General features: G+C 46.0%; 1 protein-coding gene across 1 annotated transcript in view; it reads right to left on the bottom strand.

Moving 5' to 3' along the window:
- Positions 1-22201, bottom strand: part of HK2 (hexokinase 2) — a 61823-nt gene that overhangs the window by 34302 nt on the left and 5320 nt on the right. The window contains exon 2 of the mRNA XM_042932812.1: positions 8068-8230. Within this exon, the coding sequence (XP_042788746.1) occupies positions 8068-8230 (163 nt within the window). The remainder of the gene's footprint in view (positions 1-8067; positions 8231-22201) is intronic.

Raw genomic sequence — 22201 nt, 5'->3', positions numbered from 1 at the left:
TACAATGCTGGACCCCACTCAATAGCTCAGAAATAAAGTAACTCCATGTTATTAAAGGTATCAAATGACACAGTCAATGCTGGGTCTACAGCAATCAAGGAATGGGGTAATCTGATCTTCTACGCCATTGGTCTTCTGATCATTTAAGCAATAAGATGCCAAATGCCAAAATGTAAAACTGGAGAAAAACAGAGCTGCACCAATTGAAGGAAAGGGGCTGGAGGACATAAACACATTAGGTGCCCCCCAAACCTCCCAGAACACCACCGGAAAGCACCATCCTGGTGTTTTGATACTCAGGAAACGTTTCTTAAGCTCGAAATATGTTCCAGTCACAGAAGTGTTACATTCACTCCATAGATGTGAAACCACCCTTCAAAGGATTAAAATATGTTTCAATACTTTGTAGGCTCTGAGTGTGTTAAGATTTTCAGGCAGGCAGACCAGGGGTTCAAATCCGGTTTTAACATATATTAGTCATACAATTCCAAGTAAATTATTAGAAACCTGACACTCGAGTTTCATCATCTGTTAAAATGGAATAGCAATAACCTTCTCTCTAGCCAGCACCACCTCTCCACTCCCCAAGGCACAGGGGTGTGCACATGCACACACACACACACACACACACACACACACACACACACACACAGTTCTGGGCCAAGATTCAATGCAATGAACGTGTGAGGTGTTTGGCACAATGCCGGCCACATGTAAATGTTCAATAAACTCTAGCTACTATATTATATGAAGGCCTCTTATCAGTACAATCTTTGGCTTATTACCATAAAAATCCACTAACTTGTGTTGTGTGCTGGTTGATCTGACTCCACTGCACGCCTGGTGATATAATGCTGAGCAACCAAGATAAGGGCTCCTTTCGGGTTTTAACAGCCTCTGTGCAACCTATCAGCAGCCTAGTTTTTATCATATCATGTGCTTGCATTACATGACTGAGTATCATTCTATAATCATTTCATCTGTGTAAGCCTTACCTCTCCAAGGACGATTTTCACTCTTCAGAAGCAGGGCACAAGGCAGCTTAGCACAGTGCTGCCTCACAGAGGACCAGACTCGGTGGGGACTCTTTGGAGCCAAACTGAAGAGATAGATCTGAGTTACTAGGAGAATGAATGCACTGTGCTAGCAGGGGGTGGAGGGTGAAGGTGGCAGATAAGCATAAAATGCACCGCTTGGGATGTGCCTAAGTACCCAAGCATTGGCACACAGCTGGCTGGCTTAAAATCAAACGCTTCCATTTGCTCCCTATGTGACTTTGGGCAAGCTGGCTAATCAAACAAATCTGGTTTCTTTTTCCATTTAATGGGGTTCATAGTGCCTCCCACTGGGTCACTGTCAGAATCAATGGGATTGCTCAAATACAGTGCTTAGCACAGTAGTTGGCATTTAATAAGCCTACAGTTATAATATCACCATCATCATCATCATCATCATCATCATCATCATCATCATCCCCTACTCTCCAAGGAGTTCAATCTGGCTAGATAGTAAAGATGTAGTCACCTGTGAAAATAATTAACAATTTAGGGAAGTGGGGAAGTATCAGATGATCAATACAGCAAAGCCTTCAACTCACTCTGCCTTACAAGGCATTTTTATATCTAAACAATCTTGCCTAACAAGAGGGTGATAAAAACACTACAAAGATATTTTATTTCTAAATTGGGACTTGCATCTGAAAAATTCGTAGATTCTCGTGTGGGTTGTACTTGAGCTTCTCATTTTGACGGTACAAAGCCAACCCGTATTTATGATGTATTTACAAAGATGCTAGTCCAATTTGCTCTAGAAACTTTTGTTCAGCAACATGAGCTGATGTAAATTATGAACCTAATGGGCACGGAGTGAGGACTACATCTGCTTAAATCTTTAAACCCAAACTCTTCACCTCTGCCATTCACTGGCCATGTGTGACCTTGGCAATCACCAACCTTCTTTTAGCCTCAGTTGCCTTATTTTTAAATTGGAATGTCTCTCTGACAGAGTTTGCATGGAGAATAAAACTGATTATTTATGTGAATAGCGTATCACAGACATTGTGGATACTCATTAAATGGTATCAATTATTCTTACGTTAACTCTTAAGATGGAACTGTCCTCTGAAAGCCACATCCCTGTGATGTATGCAGTAGGCCCCCGACAGGACTGCGGGTGGGGCTGCACCACAACACAAGCACAGCCGTAGTTTAGGTTAGAGCTGCCTCCAGAGAGGTCAGAGATGATGAGGTCCCTGGCAGATACAAATGAATGCTTTCTTTATTCAATGCTGTACTGCAAAAAACAAAAGGGAGGGGAAGGGTATAAAAAACAAATATTGGTAAGGATAAGGGAAAAGCAGAACTCTCACATTGTTGGTAGGAGTGTAAAATATAAAATGGAATGGGGTTCAACCACTTTGGGGAAGGTCTTGCAGTTTCTTAAATATACACCAAACTTTACGACCCAGAAATCCCACTGCTAGTTTTTGACCTAAGAAAATGAAAACGTGAGTCCACAAAGAGGCTCGTGCAAAAATGTCCACAGCTGCTTTAGTTCTAATAGGCGAAACCTGGAAACAGCCCAGGTGTCCATCAGTATGCATGTCATATAGGATTCCAATCATACCATGAAATCAGCAACCAAAAGGAATGAAATACTGATTTACACAACATGGATAAAGCCGACATTATAATGGATAAATGAAGCCTTGCACAAAGAGTAAATACCAAATGGCTATATTTATGGAGAGTTGTACAACAGGCAAAACTAATACACATGGAAAATTTTAACGTTATTGCTTCTGGGGTCAAGGACAGGGATTGCCTGGGAAGGAACACGAGGGAACTTTCTGGGCTGATGCTAATGTCCACTATCTCAGTGGAGGTTGTATTAGATATATACACTGTATTACAAGTATTATGTATTTGTCAACTCATCAGATGATACTTACAATTTGTCATTTCATTGTATGTAAATTTTACATTAAAAACAACAAATATTGAAATCTAGTTAGTAATGTGCATATTGAAGTTTTAGGGTTGAAATAAACTGATTTCTGTCATTTACTTTGCAAATGCATCAAATAAAACAAGAGGGACTGATGGGTTAGGACTGAGGAGTGTGGTAAGGCAAATCTAGTAAAATACCAACATAGAAGAATCTAGATAGTCCGTATATAGATGTCTGTTATAGAAATCTTTCAACTATTTATGGGAGGTGGGGGTGGGGAGGGGGAAGGAGAGGCAGAGGAAGAGGGAGAATTTTTTTTATATACTCTGACTGACAGTCATGTGAATAAGATATTCTTGGCCCATCTACATATATTTCATCTTTATCTGTGCCAACTATGTTTCTTTGCATTGCATGGTCCACACAATCTATGAAGTGTAGATGTTTTAGTATCGGTCCCCACGGGCTCATTGGCCACTAGCATTCCCTTCCTTCTCACACAGAATTCAAACCATGACTTGGAGGTTCATTTTTCTTCAGTGTTAATGGAGGCCTCCATCATAAATGGATGGCCTGAAACTTCCTGAAGTCTCTCCCACATTTTCTACCATGAGTTTCACTACCATTAGACAGCTGGGGCCTGTACAAACAAGAGTTGGAACCTGGTCCTCGCTCCAAAATGCAGGGCCCTCTCTCAGTGAACTTGGTGCTGGCCATGCCTCGCAGAGGTGGGTTGTGGCCACACAGAATCGTGTTTACAGAACATGAGACGGTCACATATCCAATCCCCCTTAATTCATGGATCACCAACCCCCTGATGGTTCTTTTTACAAGTGAGAAAATGGAGCACCAGGGCACACACTGCTCTAACCTGTTCTAAGCTGCTCTAAAGCACACAGCTTGAATTCAACCCCATTTAAACTAGAATTCTATCCTCACCCCTCATGACACACTCCCCTGAAACCACCTCCCTCCCCACCAAGTAGTCAATTTTACAAATGCCAGTCTAGGACAAGACTGGGTGAGGAGCCTTTAAGGCAGTAGCTTTCAAACTGCAAGCTGGAAAAAACTCAGCAGCTCCTGACTAGCAGCTTTTTTTAAAGAATGGACTGCAATGTATTTGACTACATCACACTTAACAGTAGACATTGGCCCCTGAAACTTGTTCCAGCTATACATAAATAATTATACATATGTGTTTCTTGGTATGAGCCTGTAGTCCAGAAAAGTTAGACAGCCACTGACTTAAAGATTAGGTCCTTCTAGATCAGAGATTTAGATCCCAGGTTTAATCACCCAGATTCAAAAAATAATACTGGCAAGGAACAGGCTGTGGAAGGACATTGTGGAAAAGTCATCACCTGAGTAAAGCCCCTAGCCTTCTGTGGGAGAGACACATAACCACCAGTAGCAGCAACAGAACCCAGGCTGTGTCCTGGGCCAGGAAGCAAACACAGCAGCAAGGCCCCATGGGCTGTGTGACCAATCTAGGGGAGAGGCAGAGATCCCTATAAACAACTGACCCCAAGGTCTCCCCTCTCAGCCCTTCACTGGGGTGCCAATAACAAAGCAGAAATTTCATTGTTTAAATATTTTTTTAATGTTTATTTATTTCTAAGAGAGAGAAAGAGAAAGCATGAGTGGGGGAGAGGCAGAGAGAGAGGAAGACACAGAATCTGAAGCAGGCTCCAGGCTCTGAGCTGTCAGCACAGAGCCCGACATGGGGCTCAAACTCACGAACCATGAGATCATGTGAGCTGAAGTCGACGCTTAACCAACTGAGCCACCCAGGCACCCCCAGAAATTTCATTTTTCATAGGCTTTACATACTGAAGAAGTCAGTCCTTAATGCCACATTCCATAACTCTGAGCCAGCACTAACAAAGCATAAAACCTTGATGTTGACCATTTTAAATTGCATTCCCTCATGTTCTCCTCCCCAATTTCATTTTCCTTTCTTGATTTCCAAAAGCAACCCCTATCATTCATCTTGTGTATATATTCCATATTACAGCCTAATAATTTCATGATGTGTGTCTGTCCATAAGCAATGCACGACATTGAGGGATTTTTTTCAAGTTACATCTAACTAGGAGGAGATATGTGTCCTTCCCCAATGTTTCACTCACTGTTTTTTAGAAGTATCTGTATTAATATATGTTCATTTATGTAACATGCCACATAGTTATTCCATCCACAGGGATATTCCATAAACTGTTTCCAATATGCTGTCATTATAAGCAACAGTGTTATGAACATTCTTGAACATGCCTCCTTGGGTTCATATGGAAGTCTGTTCAAGTGACAATATAGTTGGACATAGTATTACTGAGTTATCAAATACACATACCTTCAACTTGACTAGTTATTGCCAACCTCGTGTACCAGGAAAACTACTATTAATAGTTCAGTGTGCGTCCTTGGGACTTTATGTACCTGTACACACACACATAAATATATGTGAGTTTACAGAGTATGAATATAGGTAAGTCTATCTCATGCTTTACAATGGGTGCAAAGGACTATTTTCTGCATGAATTGACCAGAGCCCAACTGATGGACACTAAGGGGTTTTCCCCAATCACAGTATTTCAGAGAACTTTTTTTGCACATCGATAACTAGCACACTGGTTCTAGTACAAATGTAGAACAGATTGGGATTGCCAGATCCACCACTTAATTTTACAAAGGAGAAAAAGCCGAGTCCTGGAGAGCTAAGGTGAGGAGCTGGCCCAAGGACCCCAGCAAGTGAGAAACGAAGGGGCTGAGGGCTGGGGTTCCTACAGTCTGGTCTCCAGCACTCTCAGGCAGAACTTGCTTCTGCTTAAGTGAATAAAACATTCCAATACACGTCATCCCCATTTACCCTGTAGAGTTTGACATCAAGAGGCACTCTGTGTATCACAAAAGTCATGTAAAATCTCTGTTTCCGTGTGGAAAGGAGGTCAGGCAAAACGGATCTTGCCCTAGATCCTTCTGCTCCAGAAGGCTGCGAGAGTCAGCCTCTGACTCTTATCCTCAGTCCAGGCACCTCACGTTCACGGAGGCTAAGTACATGCTTGCTGCTTCAGCCTGGCACGCAGACGGGACTCCCAGGACTCCAGCCTGAGGTCAGGAAGAAGAGTCACTGACCACATAGCACAGTAATCGATGCAAACTCTGAGGCAGAGGGAGGTGTCCAGGCCTCCAAGCTCAGGAAAGCAGTGAGAGTTTTAAACGCCGGTCCCAAACCTAGTTCTCCTCAGCAAATTTATTCACCTACTTATACTTAAGCCAGACATCCAGCCCCAACCACATTTCAAACAATTTCAGCTGCGCTTGTGTTCTCTGGTGCTGAGTGCACAGGCTCACGCGTGCACGCACACACACAATGGGCTGGGTGCAGTCTTGATGCCTGACCTTTGGCATATATGAGTTTGAATCCTGACTCAGCCTCTCATTAGCTGTGTGACCTTAGGCAAGTTATTTGACCATCCAAGCATCAAATTCCTCCTCTTAAAAAAAAAAAAAAAAAAAAAAAGTAGACAAAATTTGGACTTACCTTATAGGGTTTTATCAAAAGTAAATGAGTTACTGCATGTAGGTGCTCAGAAAAGGTCTTAGCCCACAAAAATTTAGTAAATATTCAGGGTACTTGCCTTGTGGTTGTATCTGAAATAAAACAATGTCCCTGGCCTGAAGGAGCTAGTAAATTTATCAGAATGTCAAATAAAACAATAGAAGCGGGTGTGGCTGCGGGTCAGAGGGAGTGGCAGGTACAGTAAACAGTGCCAATCTGGAGGGTATACGAGGGATACCCAAGAACTGGAGGAGGCCACTCACCTCAAGGAACTCATGGAAGGGCTGAGACATATACTCAGAACAACCCTGAACAAGGTCACACCCTCAGTGCCGGGTCCAGGCTGAGTCCCAGGGTAAACATACTTGTTTTACAAATCGTAGGAAGGTACAAAGTCTTGTCAGACAAACCAGGCCCCCAGAGGCTCTCAGGCAGGTTAGCCTCAACGGCCCACATGGGATAGAAAATCTGAAGGCATATGGTGCATGGATAAGCCTCTCCTCCCTCAGGCTCTCGGGAATCTGTGCTTGCTGGCTCCTCCACTGCCCTGGCAGCTGCCCCTGGGGCTCTTTCTCCCAACCCTCCACATGTGGGTAGTTATCCCACACTGCTCACCCCTCACGGCCCCCACAGGTACCTCATCCCTAAAACGAACGGATACTGTGAGCAGTAAGTGAAACAAGCAGTGTGAATGTGCTGACACAACTGAGTTGCGTCCCCTCTCTGAGGATGTTGCCGCCCCTAGACAGCAGGGTTCGACATCCCAGCATCACCTCTGAGTCCTCTGTGTCTGCCCAGCACATCCCACCAGGGCCACGCTCTGTTTCTACCAGCTGCCCGTCATCTACTGCTGCTGCTGCCGTTCTGCCCACACCCCTCGAGAACTTGGGTTACTCCCTGAAGAAAAACATGGTTTCAGGTGTGCACGCAAGGCTTTCTGTGATCTAGCCCAACCTACCTTCCAACTTCTACCTTCACCATGACCTTTTACTCTGGTTTCCTGGATGCTGCATCATGAAAGCTAGGGTCTATATCCAAATAAGGGGATTAAACAAAGCCTGGCAGGGTCATGCGCACACCTTCAGAGCCCTTAATACCTTAAGCTGCACCGTGGCTCTTCACGTTGTCCCAAGTGTATGTGGACCTCAAGTATTCTTTTCTCACAGAGTTCAAGAAACAATCTAGGACAATCTGTACTGTACTGTTTCTCCAGCAAGGCTGTGGAATGTGCCACGTAGAGTGACTGCCCTGGCCCATGGCTGTGACCCCCTTAAATGTGTTTGTCCTCCATCACCCTGAGGACAGAGTGTGCCAATCAGCCTGTCTCAGCACATGGACAGGAAACAAATGGTTGCCTGCTTGCCCCATTTTCCTGTCTACCCCACCCTAGACTTCACTAAATTTCCTGTATGCTTAACCTAGCCAGGGCTGGTTTCTGATGCGTGAAACCAAAGAACCTTCACTGACACATCGCTCTTTGGGACCCTGAGCCAGGCCACCCAAACCTTCCCCAAGCAATGGAGCACCCAGAGCCAACACCCCCTGCCCCAGGGCAGTACCTGTCCCATCTGGAGTAGACCTCACAAAGGTGGGCAGCATTTTCACTGAAGCAGTGGGGTGGGTGGTGGCTCCAAGCCCTTTCTCCATCTCCTTGCGGAACCGCTGAGAGATCTCCAGAAGGTTCTCATCAGAAAGACGCATGTGGTAGAGATACTGGTCCACCTGCAAAGGGGGAAACAAGAGTACAGACCTGTAGTTTAAATCAGTTGGTACTGCCATCTATGTGGTAGAACATCACTCAGCCCTTCAAAAGAATAAAGTCTATTATGTACAGAAAATTATTATTAAAGACCATTTACTTGGAATCTATTTGACAACACTGTTAAAAAAAATACTAAACTCAAATTTCTCAAATGAAAAAAATAGGTTTAACTTTATTTCTGGAGAGTGGTGAAGTTGAGGGGAAAGGCACAGTGGAGAAGAGGAAGAGTTCTTTCCAGAAAGGCTGAGTTTAAGGGTCTGTGACAATATCCTGGGAGCTGGGGTTCTTTACTAACCCTCCTTGCTCCCCACACACCTCGAGGCCAGTCATGGCAATCCTATTATCCCCCACCCTAGGCCGAGCAGCCGGCTCCTCTTGCCTCACTTACACAATCCCCAATTCTGCCTTTACCTCTTTCGTCTATTTTCTACCCCTAGCCAGACTCTAACCATTCCCCTGCTTAAACCTTCCAGTGGCTTCCGATGAGAACCAAACCTGAAATCCTTCCAAGGCCCCACATGATCTGGCCTCTCGCCACCTCCTAAGCTCACTGCATGTCTCTGCACTCCTTGTGCAAACCCTACCCTTGGTTCAGTCCTTCCCTGCCTCGGAACCCATGCACAGGGGCCCTCACAGCTCTTTGTTCCATCCCATTTCTTCAGCCCCCTCCAGACCTCTCTCCATGGAGGCCTCCCATCCTTCTAATGAAACAGTCAGGCCTCCCATTATTCCAAAAACTCAGACTTTTCCCTTCACAACACCATCCATAATATGAATTTCTTGGTGTCCAAACCATAAGCACCAAGGCCAAGAAGAACCACATCTGTGTGTTCACCCCTGCATCCCTGGCATGTGGCTGACACAGAATAGAGCCTCTACATAAATAGCAACACAAGCTCTCCTGTCCTCAGAGGCAGAGACAGCTCTCCCTATTTATGTCATTGATCTTATTCCCAACATAAAGTTACATGTACTTGATTTACTACTCAAAGAGGCATTAGGAGTCCCTCTCACAGTTTCCTCCTTGGAAGTTCTAGTCTGCCTTGGCCATGGTTGGTCCCAGTTTTCTCCTATCAGGAAAAGGTCTGATAGACTTCCATCCAAGGAGGCACACAAGTTTCCGCAATACCCTTATCCTCAGCAGCAGTGTCCAGGACAGGTGACACTGCTGTCCATGGAAGGGTAGACCACACACAATCAGGGACCTCGGGTCAAGCCCCAGCTGCCCCCTCAAGGGGTGAAGGTTACAGTCCTCTCAGCATCATCAGCAAACTGAGAGACTTCAAGCAACCCTGCTATTCCCTGCTCTGAAATGTCAGGGTCCCCAAGGGCAAAGCTTGGCTGATGACCACTGCCCCTGTTATTCCTGTGGGAGACAAGTAAGCACCTGCCTGCCCCTGCCCTTGCTCAACTTTGACAAAGAAGCACACATTTTTATAATTAGAGTTTCTAGACAAATGTGCTTGTTAGCGTTATAGCCTGTTACAGTTTCCAGCCTTTTTTGTTGGGCCGTCTAGAATTTCTTTTTTAACCAAACTTGCAGCCTAAGATTTCCAGAGGAACAGCAAAAGGTGCTTAATCCTTTGAGAAAAGAACTCAGTCTGTTCAGCAGAGACAGTCCCCCTACTCACGTCTTCTCTATTCCAGGCTGTATCCTAACTCCCTATGGGGTCTGGGGCACATCCTCCCCTTTGGGCCTCTTTCTGCCCCTGTAGAACAAAAAGATTGGCCCTCCTTGGATCATTTCAAATATCCTGCTCAAGACTCATCTTTGATCATTCTTCAAAAATCCCAAAAGGTGAAAAATTAAAAATAAATAAAATCCCCAAAGGTGAAAGATCAGAGTGTGGAGTAAAACACTAAAAACAGCCACAAGCCAGGCCAAGAGTCTCTGGTGAGTCAGCCCACCTTGCTCCACAACCACCATGTGGTTAAAACACAACACTGAGACGCGACCCTTGCCTACACAGGGTGGGCAAGAGCAAGGTAGGAGTAGAGAAAAGCAGTCAGCCACTTCTCTCCCTCCCCGGGCAACAGAGAGGAACTGAGCTTGTCAGGCTGGGTTTCAAATTTGCAGAAATGAGGATTTCCCAGAACATGCTTGTGGCCAGCATTTATTGAAAAGCCACCACAGACTATCCAAGTGTATCGGTCTATATCAGGAAGAACCCAATCGCCCATTCTGTTTGCTGACCTCAGGCCCCTGGCACGTCATTTGCCATGAGCCCACCATCAGCCTCAGCCTCTCAGGGCTGTGTGGACACCAGCCCCACCACTGATCTGGGTATCCTATAACACTGGACAGCCAGAGTGCTCCTGAGATACCTGGCCTCCCTCACAATGTTTGAGGCTCCCCAGGAGGTAAAAGGGCACAACCTCAGCCCTACACCATTCAAGTCCCCTCCCTGTTGGTGGGAGGCAAATCCCCGGTGACCCTGGGCCCAGGACAACTTTAATCACCCCAGAGGCCTCCTGCTCCAGATACGGGGATACCTGGGCTGGCCCAGAACACTGCCTCCTGGCTGATAAAGCTAATGTACATAACCCAGGGCCACCAGACCAGGGACCAACACCGGGCCATGTCCAAGAGCAGCCTGAGTAATAACAGTAAACCCATATGTGGCACAGACACTGTTCTCAAGGTTTTACATCCATGAATTCATGTAACCCTCACAGCAACCCTGTGAGGTAGGCAATGTTATCACCTCCACTCTACCAGAAAGGGATAGCAACGTGCCCAGTCACAGAGATGCAAAGGGCCAGGCTGGGACTAGACTATACAGGCCGAATGGCACTACAGTGCCATGCCCACTAAAAAGGCCATCTTCTATTCAGTCATCCCCTGATGCAGATACAAAGGTCAAACAGCAAAGAGCATGGCCCAGGGGAATGGTCTGGCAGATCAGAGGGCAGTAGAGGCAGCAGACATGTCTCTGGACATTGTCATGAGTTTGCCACATGATAAAACTGGAGCTCCCATATTACTACTTTTGCAAAGAGAGAAGTAGAGTGCCAGAAGCTTCACTGCGACCCACTCCCCTACTCCCCATCCCGCCCCAGCTGGCCCCACCGCCAGCACGGATGGCTCTGGGTGTTACAAAGGAAGCCAGCCAGGAAAGCAAAGCCTGTACTGCTTTATTAAGAGGCTGCATGGCCACGACCTCGGAGGGCGAGGTCATGTACACGAAAGAGCAAAGGTGGACTGGCCACAGTTCTACAGCAGCCATTGTTCATTTAACTTTGATGCTTCAGCTGTGACAGGCTGCTTGGAAATCCAGTCTATACTTCTCATCCTTAACCCTCAAAGACTAACAAGTAAACAGCCTTAATTCAAGTCACACTGCCTTTTACCTAAGAGTATAGTCATCTTTTAGTGTCCGGTGACAGATGAAAACAATGACGATGATTGTTACAGTAGCTAAACACGTACCGAATATTTCTTACCTACCAGACACCATCCTACGACTTTACTGACTTGACTGCCATTGCCCTTTTGTAAAACTTCTACACCCCTGTTTTACAAGCCACTTGATGGTGAGGGGCAGAGCTAGGATTCAAACTGAGGTGCATCTGGCTCTAAAGCCAGGCACTTGGGACCACCACCTTTACTTCACCTGTCCTGTGGTTTCTTGGATGACCCTGGGGTCTTGATTTCCTCTCTAACACATGAGACCAAAGAAAGGAAATGGGACAGCTCTGAAAAATGCAACAAGAGCACCTTGGCCCGAACTTCCTCTTCTTCACAGCACGATGATATGGCCACCCTGAGTTTAGTAGGAAGGAATGCTTAATCGCCTAAAGTTACAGTTTCCTAAACACTCTGCGGGACCCACCCAGCCTTGGCTGGCACTGCTGGGTTGGGTGAAGGGTGGCCAAGGGAAGCTAAGAGCCAGAAACAAGAAACAGCTTCCATACAAAGACGATTTTCCTAGATTGGGAAGAAAGTGAATGCAACTTTGCAAGATCCTGCCAACCTCTCCCACTGTGCAGCCAAAGGGAGGGAGCACCAGGCCCAGAATCACGGACAAAGTCATTTAAGAGGTATCAGATGGACGCAGGGCAGTAGGACTGCAACTAAAAAGTACCCTTAAAAATGCCCTTGGGGCATCACGCGGTTTTTGTTGTTGTTGTTGTTGTTGTTGTTTTGTCTAGTTTGTCAGGTTTGTCTCTCTTACCCCAACAACCATCAGGCCTAGGTTTGAATGCTTCCAAGCATGACAGGCTCAGTACTCTAAGGTGGTTAGCTGCTACTATTGGTCAGCTCTAGGTGTTAAAAAATGTTTCCTCAATTTGAGAGAAATCTACTTTCTGAGAACTTCTGTCTAGTCTCCATTCTACCACGTGGGATAAGAGTTCCCAAACTTGGTGACACATCAGCATGACTGACATGAGGAGCTTTTTAAAAACATTAAGAATTCCAGAGATTCATTCCAGACTGACCAAACTGACTGATACCTTTAGAAGTTCAAACATCTTCCCCTCTCCTTAGGCTGGTACCACCATGCCAATAATGTGAGAATGGTGGACTATATTCTGGTCAATACTGCCTAAGGTCATTTCTACCATTTTTCTACCTGTAGTCTTTGGAAGTCAGTAGTTAGTAAGAACATTAGGCCAAGTGTGAAATAATCCTGTGTTGATCCTGGGTGCTGGGAATTGGAAAGATTAAACCCTGTATACTTGTTGGAAACATTCAGGTGGTTGGAAACTATCAAAGCAGAATCACTCAGGCCAACCCTCATTTCATGGTTAGAAATGGTCTAGCCAAGCTGTGGCATCAGAAAAATCATTCAAATCCTGGCTGTAGCATATGTACAGGTATGTAACACTGGATGAGTCACTCTCTGAGACCCAGTTTCCTCCCTGTAAAACGGGATGAATGTGCCACACAGCAGTCACTGGCATAAATGGCTTTATGATGGACTTAAAGCTCTATCTAACCGTTCTCTTTTTCTCCTAGACTCCCCACTGGCCAGTGGCACTGTCAGCGAATCAGTGACACTTCTTAACCCTACCTTAGTCACATTCAGGATTAACAAAAGGAGAGGCTGTTTCCCCAAACTGTTCTTTCTCTTTCTGTGGTGGATGTGTGACCTATCACACTGGGCTGCTTCTCTTTAAAACTCTAGCAGGGAGAAAGAGGGAAAGGAGAAACTGGGGAAACAGAGGCAGGCTGAAAGCAAAGCCTGGCTGAGGTATTAGAAGGCCACCTCCCTGCCTGGAGGCAAGCACGTGTGTTAAAGAAAAAGTGGTAACAGTTTAAAAATTTTTTTAATGTCTATTTATTTTTGAGAGAGAGAGAGACAGAGACAGAGACAGAGACAGAGACAGAGCACGGGCAGGGGAGGGGCAGAGAGAGAGGGAGACACAGAATCCTTAGCAGGCTCCAGGCTCTGAGCTGGCAGCACAGAGCCCAATGTGGGACTTGAACCCACAAACCGCAAGATCGTGACCCGAGCAGAAGTCAGATGCTTAACCAACTGAGCCACCCAGGCGCCCTGATAGCAGTTTTAAATGACATCTCTTTAGCAATCTTGAGACTAGAACTTCCTCATTGGGCAATTTTGGTCAGTTTCTTCCACTAACACACCAGTCCAACATCCCTGTTTCCTCTAGAGGATTGTGAGTAGAGGCAGGAGAAGTTCTAAAGAGAAATTAATACCATACTCTTTATGAAATGAGTAACACTCTAAATGAGAAGCCTGTCTCCTTCAGTGTCCACATTTTCCTCCAGACTAGCCCTAAAAGGAGGGGAAGTTATGGCACAGCAATGATGCAGAGAATGGAGAGAGCAGGTCACCCTCACAAAAGATCCACCAAAAAGTGTGCGGTGTCCTGGGTGGAGGAGACACAGCCCCGGTCAGGCATGGGGAAGTCCTGAAAGGAAAGGCCTACAGGTGGAAGCCAGAAAGGGACCTTGGAAAGACTGAGGCCAAGGGGGCAGACTTGACCAAGGTCACACAGCCGAGACTACGATCTGAATCACCCAGATACTTTCTTCTATTGTCAAAAACAATAAATGACAATCCTGTTGCTGGTCCACAAGGGCCCATGTCATCTTGCAGGCCAATTCCAACTGAATGGCTGGTGGCCACTGCCTACATCCTAAAGCCGCCCTGTCTGATCCCAGTGGGAAAAACAGTCCTGACCAAACTGGTCAGATCCAGAAGACAACAATATTCTAATTTTGACAGTTGATTATACAAAGTATTACAAATCCTAAGTTGAATACCTTAAGAGGTTTCAAAGGGAAGTGTGGAAGAAACCTTAAATTTCAACATCTGTCTCTGTAAGATTTGTATCATTCAACCCCAGAACTCTGGCCATTGCTTCAACCCCAGTTTCTCCCATTGTATAGCCTGTGATGAAACCCAGTTACATGCAAAGCACTACAGTGTACAGGAACATGATTTTAAAAGAAATCAGGGGCGCCTGGGTGGCTTGGTCGGTTAAGCGTCCGACTTCAGCTCAGGTCATGATCTCACAGTTCGCTGAGTTCGAGCCCCACGTCAGGGTCTGTGCTGCCAGCTCAGAGACTGGAGCTTGCTTTGGATTCTGTGTCTCCCTCTCTCTCTGCCCCTCCCCAACTAACGTTCTTTCTCAAAAATGAATAAAAAATTTTAAAAAATAAATAAATTAATAGAAGAAATCAATTCTGGAAATGAATAGTAATGATGGTTGTTTGACAACGTGAATGTACTGAATGCCACTGAATGGTACATTACATATATACACACACAAACAAAATTTTTTTAAAAGAACTCAAGATTCCTATTCTCTAAGACTTTACAAGATAGCACAGAACTCAAATCGTATTTTAGACCCAACAAATGAATGTCTCTGAAATGAATGGAGGATGGATCCCAGTAGATAACAAAGGGAGCACAATGCAAGGCAGCCCCAGAAGTGTCACAGGTGTGAGTAAGTGGCCGGTGAGACTGGCATGCAGGGGAGACTGTTCTGGGCTAAGAACACATATCCAACATACGTTTCAGTGGATAGATGTTGACCTGGAGAGTAGGGATATTATGTGAAAAGGCTCAGAAGGTGTGGGCCAAGATCTTGGAAAGACATTATGAATTCTAGGACCAGAAAACTACTCACCTCACTGTATTACATTAACTCCCTACTACAATGTCTTCATATTAGTATGATTTAAACCTACCACTTTTAGTCATGGGATCACGAGAAGGAAGGATAAAGGTCACCCCACTGTGTAAAGTTGCTGTGTTATTTACTGACCATTTACATTTCTGTAGGGTTTGGTGCCAGGAGAAAGTCTGGCTGCCCAGAGTCACTGCTTCCTGCCACAGGCCATGAAATGAAAACAACTGCCTCAAGGACAGCTGTCCTTTTTGCCCAGACTGCCAGGAAACTCAGAGCTCTGCTCTCCACTCCAGTGAACCGTCCCTAGTTCCATGCGTGTTGGTAGTCACCCTTGTCTATTCCTTTTACTGAAAGCTGAACTAGATCACCTAATCCTTTTAGTAAGCAGAAATAATAAGTAATACATGATCAAGCAAATGCTCATCAGCCATCCCTACAGGACACATCCTCTTCAACAGAAGTGTGAATTCAAATGAACAAAATGGATAAGAAAGCAACTCCACAGGCATGTAACGTCAGGGCCACCCGGAAGCACTGCTGGACATTCTGTCCCCAGGCTCCAGGAGGTGCTGGAGGGACAGCAGCTGACTGCTACTCTTTAGCCTCTTCCAGACCCCAAGCAGACCAACTGATTGAATTTTAACTTTCCTAGCACTCACGTTCTTGTCCCAAAGATATAATCAGGCCATCTACACAGATGACCTGTATATTTGTATATATACAAGTTTCTGAAAAGAAATTTCAGAAAGTCTGCACCCTCTTGAAGGGCTCTGACTGGTCTCATCTGCTTTAAATCAGACAGTTGAAACAGGGTTGGGGGTAGAGGAGAAGGGATACTATACAGCAATTGTTAAGAACCACCACCTACCCACTGGGTGTTATACGTAAGTGATGAATCACTAAATTCTATTCCTGACATCATTATCACACTATATATTAACTAACTTGGATTTAAATTAAAAAATCAAAAACAAAAAACACCACCTACTACACATATAGCAACATACATAGATGAATCTCACAATATAAGGTTGGGTGAAAGAGGGGTGCCTGGGTGGTTCAGTCGGTTAAGCATCCAACATCAGCTTATGTCATCATCTCTCGGTTCTCGGGTTTGGGCCTGTGTCAGGCTCTGTGCTGACTGCTCAGAGCCTGGAGCCTGCTTCAGATTCTGTGTCTCCCTCTCTCTCTCTGCCCCTCCCCAACTCGAGCTCTCTCTCTCTCTCTCTCTTTCTCAAAAATAAACATTTAAAAAATTTTTTGTAATAAGAAATAAAAAAATAATAAAGTTGGGCAAAAGAAGCTAGACACTGAAAAGGACATACCTTATGAGTCCATTTATATGAAGTACAGAAACAGATCCATGCTGACAGAAGGTAGGACAGTGATTATACTTAGTGCTGGTAATGATCGGTTACTGTATCTGGGTGGTGGTTACCTGCTGTTTTCAGTTTCTTGTGTATATTATACTACAATTTTAAAATACAGGACGAATAAAGGTCAAGGCCCTGGTCTACCCCCTACTCATGGTCAAGAGGGCCCAAGAAGATCAAAGAAGTCTGTAAGAGGTCAGACCAGAGAGGGGAGCCATAATCTAAATGCAGCCACACACAGCCTTCCAGTGACTCTACATGCTGACACAGGCTTGCAACTTAGTTTCAAAAGAATTTATTTTTGCATTATTCCTTTGCCAGTGTTACCTCAAATCTTTGACAAGGAAACCAAGGCTTGGAGAAGCTTCCCCAAACCACAGGCCAAGTCCCTGGCAGGCCCCACAACATCCAGTGGTCAGCTGAGTGCCCTAACCTAGGGCACAGGTGTGCCCATCCTGGGAAACCCAGGTAACTACTGTCAGTGACCTCATTAATAATAATGCCTTCACAGACTTCTCCTGGGAGGACCAAGGCTGTGCAAAGAGCAGCAAGTTTATCCTGTAATGTTGCCAAGCCAAGGCCAGATGTTTCTGATAAGAAAAGAAAAGAAAAGAAAAGAAAAGAAAAGAAAAGAAAAGGAAAGGAAAGGAAAGGAAAGGAAAAGAAAAGAAAAGAAAAGAAAAGAAAAGAAAAGAAAAGAAAAGAAAAGAAAAGAAAAGAAAAGAAAAAAAGATAAACTGAGGAGGCAAAGACACAGCAGATCCTGGATTCTTTAAGGCTCCTTCCTCTGAAAGGCAGCCAACCAAAAGTAACAGATCTGCCAAAACACTTTCTTCAGGATGGGACAAGGCAGAACCTCACTGGGGCCACCATGCCACCTCAGGGAGATTCCAGCTGACGCACCACGCACTCACAAGCCTGGGGCGCCAGGCTAAGTGTGGAGCTGACCTAGAGGCTTATAGGCCACTCCTCCGGGATCCTGCTGCACCTCCGTGTGAGTCACAGGGTTTCCTGTTCTTCCAGTTCTTGCCTCAGCTGCCTGGAGTTACAGCCAGACAGACCTCAGGCAACAGCACCCATCAGGGGTCCAGGAGATGGGATTTGGGACATGGATGGGTCTCGGGACCTTCCTGTACTCAGACATTCTGTTCCAGCTGTTGGGCAGCATGGTGATGATATGTCCCAGGTGTACATGACCCTGGCACAGTTATTTACACACATTAATTGAGCGCTAAATGGAGTGTGCTAGGGGCAGAGGACGCCAGGGGAAAGGAGACCCCAGTATTTGCCCGCAAGGGGTTCGGTCGATTGGTGGGAGGCAAATATGTCAGCAAGTAATTACAAACTGAAAGTAAGGGCAGATAGTAGGCAGTTCCTTTCACCGTAATAAAATACAGATTTACAATCCCTTAAATCATGCACACATCAATAGAATTCTAAGGAGTGCCTCAAAAAGGTTACAAAGGTATACATGTTGACCCCACACCTAGAATGTTCTCCTCCTCTGGTCTAACAAACTCCCACTTGCCCTTCAGGGCCCAGAACAAATGGCGTCTCCCCAAATTCCCAGCTGCCAACACATTTTTGATACCTTGTGTCTTTCCACCCTCGCTGGTCCCAGAGGACTAAGGGCACTCACACACGTTCCCAACTTCACACTTGTGATGCCAACAGTTATCTCAGTACTGAGATACACTAGGTGTTCAAATCATATGTCACAGTCACATACAAGGGGCTACAGTGTGCCGAAGCAGTGGGAGAGTAACCTGGGTAAAGGGGAGAGCTAGCCATTCTAGAATGCCTAGGGGCTCAGAGCCTAACCCTGTTTTTCACCTGAGCCCTGACGGCACATGACCCTGGCAGCAGCATGGTTTCCTCTACAGCTACCTGGCTGCCCTGGTCAGTCCCCCAGGTCCCCGAAGTGTCAGATTCTGCCTTCCCTGGATAGCCCCATGCCAGGGACCTGAGTCTACCCCTGAGCTTCGTGTCTGAACGACCTACTCCTGCCTGCTGCCAGGTGTCCACCTGCTGCACTGAGCCCCTGTGGATCTGTCCCTGCGCACCATGTCCTGCCCCAGACCTTCCCAGTCTGCCCGCCCACCCCACAATCACAGCCACCACGGACAGGGCAACCATATGTCCAGTTAGCCTAGAACGAGCTCAGTTTACACTGAGGTAGCAGCGTAAGTATTAACAGTGTCCCCTTTTACCCAAAGTGGCCCAGTTTGGACAATAAATTATAGGGTTACTCTAGGTACAGGCCGCAAGGCAAATCCTGCCTCTGTTCTTGAGGAGCCCATGCCTGACTGATGGGAAGAGCTCATGCTGCACAACTGGTGCCAAAAGGGAAACAGGGACCAAGAAAGTGGGTTCTTGCTCTGGGGCTTGTCCTATATAAACTTGGGCTGGTCACTCGGTACACAGCACCTGGTTTCCTCATCTATAAAATGAAGAACTGGAACTAGATGATCCAAAGGTCCCAAATGACACCTGACTCACAGCCCCATGAAACTGAAACACAAGTGGCCATCTCCAGTTGTTCCAGGCAGCCCCAGGCTGGGCTTAAGGGTCTGGGTTCTGGGGTCAGGCTGCCTGGGTTTGAATTCTGGCTGGCCCTTGAACAAGGAAGGTGCTGTCCCTTTCTGTACCCTGCTGTCTTTATCTGAACAATAGGTAATAATAATGTCTACCTGAGAGGGCTGCTTCAGGATGGCCTGAGTGTGAGTGCATAGACAAAGCCCAGCACTTAGAAATGTTTGCTATTTTAGGAGCTTTAGGTATTGATGGAGGAACTGATGAGACGTGGCTAGAAAGCTTCCCTGGAAGGGGTTGAGACAGGAAAATTTGGGAGGAAGCAGGAGGAGGAAGTCTCTCAAATGGGAAAAAGGAAAAGTGTAGCTTCACATGCCCTCATTTAACCCTGATGGCTTATCTGGCTTAACTCCTCTATCAGACAATATGAGATGCCAGAAGGAAGAGTCTGGGAATAAGGCCTTTGAAGCACATGAACCACCTCCAGGGTGGAGTCACTGAGCTAAGGTGAGAAGAGGCAGGAAGGCTGGATGGGTGGGCACCAAGGGCCAAGGTCTCAGCCCTGACTCACTCTCTTGGTTAACTCCAAGGTAAGTTTTAACCAAGGTCACTCCTAGGAAGGAACATCAAGGAAATGCTTAGAGACCCATAGACAAAAGTGCAAAAAGCATGACCACCCTTAAAAGAGAGCAGCATTTCAGGGCAACAAGGCCAAGACTCCCAACTGGGTTTGGACAAGACAAAGCCTATACAGGGATCGGGGAAGGCAAGTGTGGGTTCCACAAAGAAGGTTGCCTTGGGCTTTGTCAAGAAAGGGCCCTGGGTACCCAAGTGTCAGGAAGGGCCACACTAGACAGCCCAGAGTCTGTATATGAGGGGCAAAGAGCTCTCTGCTGAGACCCAAGATGGCCACAGATCCTCTACCCGATGTGCCAAAATAACATGAGATTGATGGTTCCTTTCAGTGAAACTCCAGGGATCAGTGGGACCAAAACCTACCATGACTCAACAGCCCAGGGCATCCCCCACCCCAAGCGGCTTCCCAGTGGGAAGTCAGAGTCTGGGGCAGATGTAAGGAAGGGTAAACAAGCATCTCATTGGCCAACTGCAGCATAAGTGGTCTCAGCAACTGCTGTGGGAGCCTCTGCCCTTTGGGGGAGGGACTAAAGAGGAGGGGACTAGGTTTCTACAGTGAAAAGGGTGGAACTGATGCTGTGATCAGTCATGCCTTCCACGGAGGATGCTTCAAGCTGTGGTACACCAGTGGCCATGGCATCCCCGAGACCCTCCAGTGGAGATGCTACTTCCCAGAGGAAACCAAGTTAGACAAAGAACTTAAGGATGGTTCTCCTATGCCCAGGAAAGACACAGTTTTAGATGGCAGAGAGGGCAGGTGAGGATGCTTCCTTAGTCCTCATATTTAGGAACTTCGTATCCTTCTGCCCTCCCTATCTTCTACTCCAACCCGACATCTGACAGAAAGCACCAATGTTCCAGAATCCATATGCCCTAAAAGCCCTCGGGGAAAAAAGAAAAAGGGCCTCTTTTGCTCCTGCCCAGATGACAGCACAGTAGGATATCTAAGAGTGTAGTACTATATGCTTGTAGTTCTCTATGTACTAATATTTAAAACATGAAGAACTGACTATGTGTCAGGCACAGCTCCAAGAGCTTCCTATATATGAACTCTCTTTAATCCCTACAATAACCCTATTAAGGCATTAATCCCAAAACTCTCCATTTTACAAGAGGAAGAAACAGTGCCCTACAAAGGTTAAATTAACTGGCCCAAGTTCACAAAGCTGGTTACATAAGCCAGGACTCAACCCTAGGAGACTGGCTCTATCACTCACCACACAGCTTCTCCCAATATGACTGCTGGACTGGCCCTTGGTGGGTATCACTGGCCTCTCTCTTCTGCCCCCAGCTATAGTAGCTCCTTTACTCATGTTCTGTCAGCTCATCCGCCTGCTTTGTTCAGAAGCCTGATGGATGCCTGGCCTCCATGAAAATCCCAGCAACAACCAGGGTGAGATTCTCTTGTGGATAACTGAGCAGACTTCTCTCCCATGGGCTTCCTGGAGTGCTTACATTGCCCACATTCTTCTGGTTAAATACAGAAAAACAGTAACCCAGGTAACCTACCCATTATCCAGGGGTCATGGACATCTGCTGACTGCCATGGTCTGCAGACTTCACCTCAAATTCAACTTTTGTAAAAGACCACTTCCTACCATGACTGTCCCATGTCCTGGCACCCTGAGAGCTGACAGCCAAGGTCCTAGTTACAGATGCTATTAAGTAGCTCTATGACCATGAACAATGCGCTATAAAACTGAAGGAGGGGATGAACTATGCTCTTCTAACACAGCTTCTCAACCTACAGATATCTGGGGCCAAAAAAGTCTTTGTTGCAAGGGGGCTGTCCTGTGTGTTGTAGGATTGAGCACCTCCCTTGCTTCTACCTACTAGATGCAATAACGTATCCTCACCTACCTAACCTGTGACAGACAAAAATGTCTCCAAACATTACCAAAGTCCACTGGAGGGCAAAATCACCAATAGTTGAAAACTATGGTTCAAAAGAAGCAGTAACAAAAACAAAACCAAACAAAGAAACTAATAAAACACAGGCTTTGCCCCTGTCAACTTGGGTACAGTGGGAATCCTTGCTCTTTACTATAGATTGGGATCACCCCTCACAAAAGACTGCATGGCCCAAAATGCCAACAGCCCTGCAGTTGAAAGACCTGCTTGAGAAGCAAGCAGAAACAACCACTCCAGTACAAGAAAGCATAGCCTGTGATCTGTGGTGTGCGATATTAAGACTCAGCCAATGAACTCTGGGATCTGATCTGCTCAACCCCCAGCCCCCCACTGCTTTGGAAAGGAAAAGACAGACAACACACAGTGTTGGAA

This window comes from Panthera leo, chromosome A3 (genome assembly GCF_018350215.1).
Source record: "Panthera leo isolate Ple1 chromosome A3, P.leo_Ple1_pat1.1, whole genome shotgun sequence".
NCBI lineage: Eukaryota > Metazoa > Chordata > Mammalia > Carnivora > Felidae > Panthera > Panthera leo.
The sequence above is the reverse complement of the archived record's forward strand: the minus strand, read 5'-3'. Positions and strand labels throughout refer to the sequence as shown.